Here is a 3,671-nt window from a genome sequence, read left to right as displayed (position 1 = left end):
TGATCCCGGCATAAGCCTCCCAATGCCTAACATTGATTAGGTGATACGGGGGGGGGGAGAAGGGGTTGATGAGTATTGGATTGTCTTTTGAACACCCACCTGCTGCGACGAGCATCGGGATCCGCTGCTACTCCGTCTCGCTATCGCCCACAGCCCCTCAAAAAGTGGTCACTGTTACACTCAGGCGATCTCTGCCCACACGGACACACAGGGCTTGGCTTGGACTGGGGTGCGAAGTGCATGCTCAAGATCTCAGCCTTCGCTCGCGTGTCTTGGCTGCTTTCGGGTTGGGCTTCTTCCTTACCTTCATATCACCGTAGAACACTTGTCCCCTCCTTTACCCGGCTGCTCACCAGGTAACCTCCGGAAACTCATAAAAAATTAGTCGTAGCACAGCGATTTTTTTCCTAGCACTTTTTCCCAGTAGTCGTGGGGACAGTTACATGATCGGGGCCATTGGAGGCAGGGCTTTTTAAGGCGTGTACCCCGACATGTGCATGACTCAAGCGGTACCGTCTCAATACCTGGAGTACATGACATTGACTACAGGCAGATGAGCTCGGAAGACTTCGACTTCGGCCCTGCCGACCGCCTCAAAGGCTTTGAGGTGAGGCCCTGTGGAAAGTACAGGCGTCGTACTGCGGGTCGCCGGCCTCAAAACCCTCGGCCTTGTAGTCATGTCGTAAATGGCACACTTTTTCAGAAACAAAAATGCGGGTAACGATTTCCTATGCCCTCGTTCACCGCACAGAAACCAACTGTGTGGCAAGAATTTACCCCCCTGGCAGCACAGATGCAGGCGGTTAATCTCGGACAGGGCTTTCCAGACTGGCCCACCCCTGACTTCTGCAAAACGGCGGCCGTGCGCGCCATCGAGAAGAACCACAACCAATACTGCCGCTCGGCCGGGCTGCCAGACCTGGCCTCCGCCCTAGCCACCCACTACTCGCCCCTCTTTGGTCGGACCCTCGACCCCGACACCGAGGTGACGGTCTCTGTGGGGGTCTCGGAGGGCCTCTTCGCCGCCATCCACTCCCTCGTCAACCCCGGCGACGAGGTGATCCTCATCGAGCCCGCCTTCGACATATACGCCGCGCAGGTATGTGGGAGAAGGCGGGGGGAGGTCTGCTCCACGCCTCAAGCCCGTGCTCACACACACTCCCACACACTCCCCCTTTCCCTCCCCCGTCCAGGTAAAAATGGCGGGCGGGACCTGCGTGTACGTCCCTCTTCGACCCCCATCCCCCTCCTCTTCGACATGGAGCCTGGACTGGGGAGAGGTGGCCGCGGCCTTCACCCCCCGCACTCGACTCCTCCTCCTCAACACGCCCCAAAACCCAACGGGGAAAGTCTTCGCCCGATCCGAGCTGCAAAAGCTCGCGGACCTGGTCCGGGCGCACCCGCGGGCCCTGGTTCTGTCCGACGAAGTGTATGAGAACCTCACCTATCCGGGCCACGAGCATGTGCGCCTCGCCACCCTGCCCGGCATGTGGGAGCGCACCTTGACCTTGTCCTCGGCGGGAAAGACCTTCTGCGTGACCGGCTGGAAGATCGGCTGGCTCATAGGCCCAACGCATTTGATCCGGGGGGTCATGTGCTGCAACCAGTACGTGCAATTCTCGGTGGCCACGCCCCTGCAAGCGGCAGTGGCTGAGATGCTTCGGCGGGCCCAAGAACCTTACATGGAATTTCCCTCTTACTACGCCTGGCTGCGGGACGAATACATGCGAAAACGGTAAGTAGGGGAAAGCGTGACGGGGCGGGGGCGATGGGACGAGAAAGATAGGGGGGTTGTGGGTGCGGGGAAGGGAAAAGGGAGGGTCTGCGGTGCGGGGATTGCTGCTTCCAGTCCGCGCATTGCGCAAAGGCAGGAGACAGGCAGATTCCGGCCATCCTGTACGTTTCCTTGACGTTCCCCCCCTCCTTTCCCTCCCCTACTACAGTACGCTATTAGTCGACGCGCTTAGAACAGCAGGTCTCGAGCCCATCGTCCCCGAAGGTGGCTTTTTCATCATCGCGGACACGAGCAACATCCAGGTCCCCCCGCGCTATCTTGGCGAGAGCACGCCGGCCTCCCCCAATCCCATGTCCAGAGATTGGGCCTTCTGCCGCTATCTGACTCTGGAAGCAGGCGTGGCCGCTATACCCCCCTCTGCCTTTTACAAGGAGGAGCACAAACATTTGGCGAAGAACCATGCCCGCTTTGCTTTCTGTAAGGCAGACGCGAGCATCGTGGAGGCCAAGGCGCGCTTTCTGAGATGGAGGGGGAAGGACGAGGCTGGCGCAGTGGGTCTAGAGAACGGGAATGGGAAAGAAGAGGCTTGAAGTGGTGGTTGGATCGGAAGGGAATGCTTTGGACGAGTGGCGAGAGACGAATAAATTCCGCAGGCGCGCCTGTCGCTTGAGGCCCGTGTGCCGTGCGGGTTGTTTGCCTCGAGTTTGGGGTCATGCAGGCCCAGGAGGCCGCCCTCCCGTGAAATGTGATGAAAAAAATGATTTGCCGACTGACTGTACAAGAGCTCCCTTTATGCCAGCCACAATTCCTGCACCATTCTTTGTTGTCCTTCTCACTCTAAGCGTTACTTCCCCCTTGCACCACAGGCGCGTGTCCAGCCACTGGAAAGGGTCGTAACCTCGATACAATTTTACGCTCTCAGGCCATCGCCTCCGATGTAGTGAGATCTGAAGATTTTTGCTTCGCAGTGGAATGACTATTGCTGCCGAAATCTTCCGAGAAGGAATAGTCGCCTGGAGCTCACCGCTTGTCCGGGCCGCGTGGGAGGCGCATAAGGGAGATGAGGGACCTGATGGATGGCGATGGGAGTGGGAAATGCGGGAGGCGCCTCCCGACAAGCTCAATAGAATGCCGTTCGTATCCTTAAGCTTCACGCGCACATATCCCCCGATCGCCGGGAAGGGGGACTTTGGGAACGAAAAGCTCGAGGGTGAGAATTGCGCTGACAGGCGCTCGTCTTACAATGCCGAGGAAAGACGAAGCACGGAGGCAGATTTCGAGGAAGATGTGACAGGCCAGGATTACCGCGATGACGCCTCTCTTCCTCCAATGCAGCCATCTTCCCCCACACCTGATCGTGCACGCATTGCCGTCATGACGGACTGGGATTTGCACGTTTTGTACGATGAGGCCTACAGGACTCCGACACTCTGGTTGCGAGTCACCCGAGCCGATGGGGCCCCCTTCATTAGAGATGAATTGGCGCGCTTTTGCGGCATTGCCACGGAAGACACTGACCAAGAAAACGAGGTAGGCAGGTGGACAATTTTGTCGCAAGATGAGCACCCACTTTTGGGACTCCCCTTTTTTTTTTTGCATCCTTGTGGGACGCCCGCGAGAATGTCTCGTATGATATGCTCGGGCCAAAATGAAATAGAATTTAGGACCGGCAGGGACGAGGAAGGAGTGGACGCCTGCCAGAGGGGCTTAGACTACTTGATACAATGGTTTAGTCTTGTAGCTCCAGTGTTGGGACTGAAAATACCTCCCCAATTTGTGCAGGCAATTTTATTCTCATTTCCATAGCAGTATCAGAGTAGTGCTTTTATTGAAGAAAATCCTTAAAAAATGTTCGGCCAGCGTCACAATGTTTATTTCTCATTTGATGTAGATACCAGATACCACCTAGTCCCATCCTCCCTCTCTCCTCCCCCCC

At 57.0% G+C, this 3,671-nt stretch overlaps 2 protein-coding genes across 2 annotated transcripts; both read left to right on the top strand.

The window, feature by feature from the left end:
• The first annotated feature begins 192 nt into the window (after positions 1-192).
• Positions 193-2,606, top strand: CCBL (kynurenine-oxoglutarate transaminase / cysteine-S-conjugate beta-lyase). The gene is made up of 5 exons (XM_005852391.1): positions 193-356; positions 550-607; positions 752-1,099; positions 1,194-1,735; positions 1,944-2,606. The coding sequence occupies exons 1-5, from the start codon at positions 241-243 to the stop codon at positions 2,323-2,325; spliced, it is 1,446 nt and encodes a 481-aa protein (XP_005852453.1). The 5' UTR covers positions 193-240; the 3' UTR covers positions 2,326-2,606.
• Positions 2,607-2,707: 101 nt separating this feature from the next.
• Positions 2,708-3,446, top strand: NGA_0728300 (uncharacterized protein; the record flags this gene model as incomplete). The annotated part of the gene is made up of 2 exons (XM_005852392.1): positions 2,708-3,265; positions 3,393-3,446. 2 exons carry the CDS (start codon positions 2,708-2,710, stop codon positions 3,444-3,446), a joined length of 612 nt encoding a protein of 203 aa, XP_005852454.1.
• Positions 3,447-3,671: the final 225 nt, after the last annotated feature.

Source organism: Nannochloropsis gaditana (assembly GCF_000240725.1).
Source record: "Nannochloropsis gaditana CCMP526 unplaced genomic scaffold scaffold1310, whole genome shotgun sequence".
In the NCBI taxonomy this organism is placed as follows: Eukaryota; class Eustigmatophyceae; order Eustigmatales; family Monodopsidaceae; genus Microchloropsis; species Microchloropsis gaditana.
This window is presented reverse-complemented; position numbering and strand designations above follow the sequence as displayed.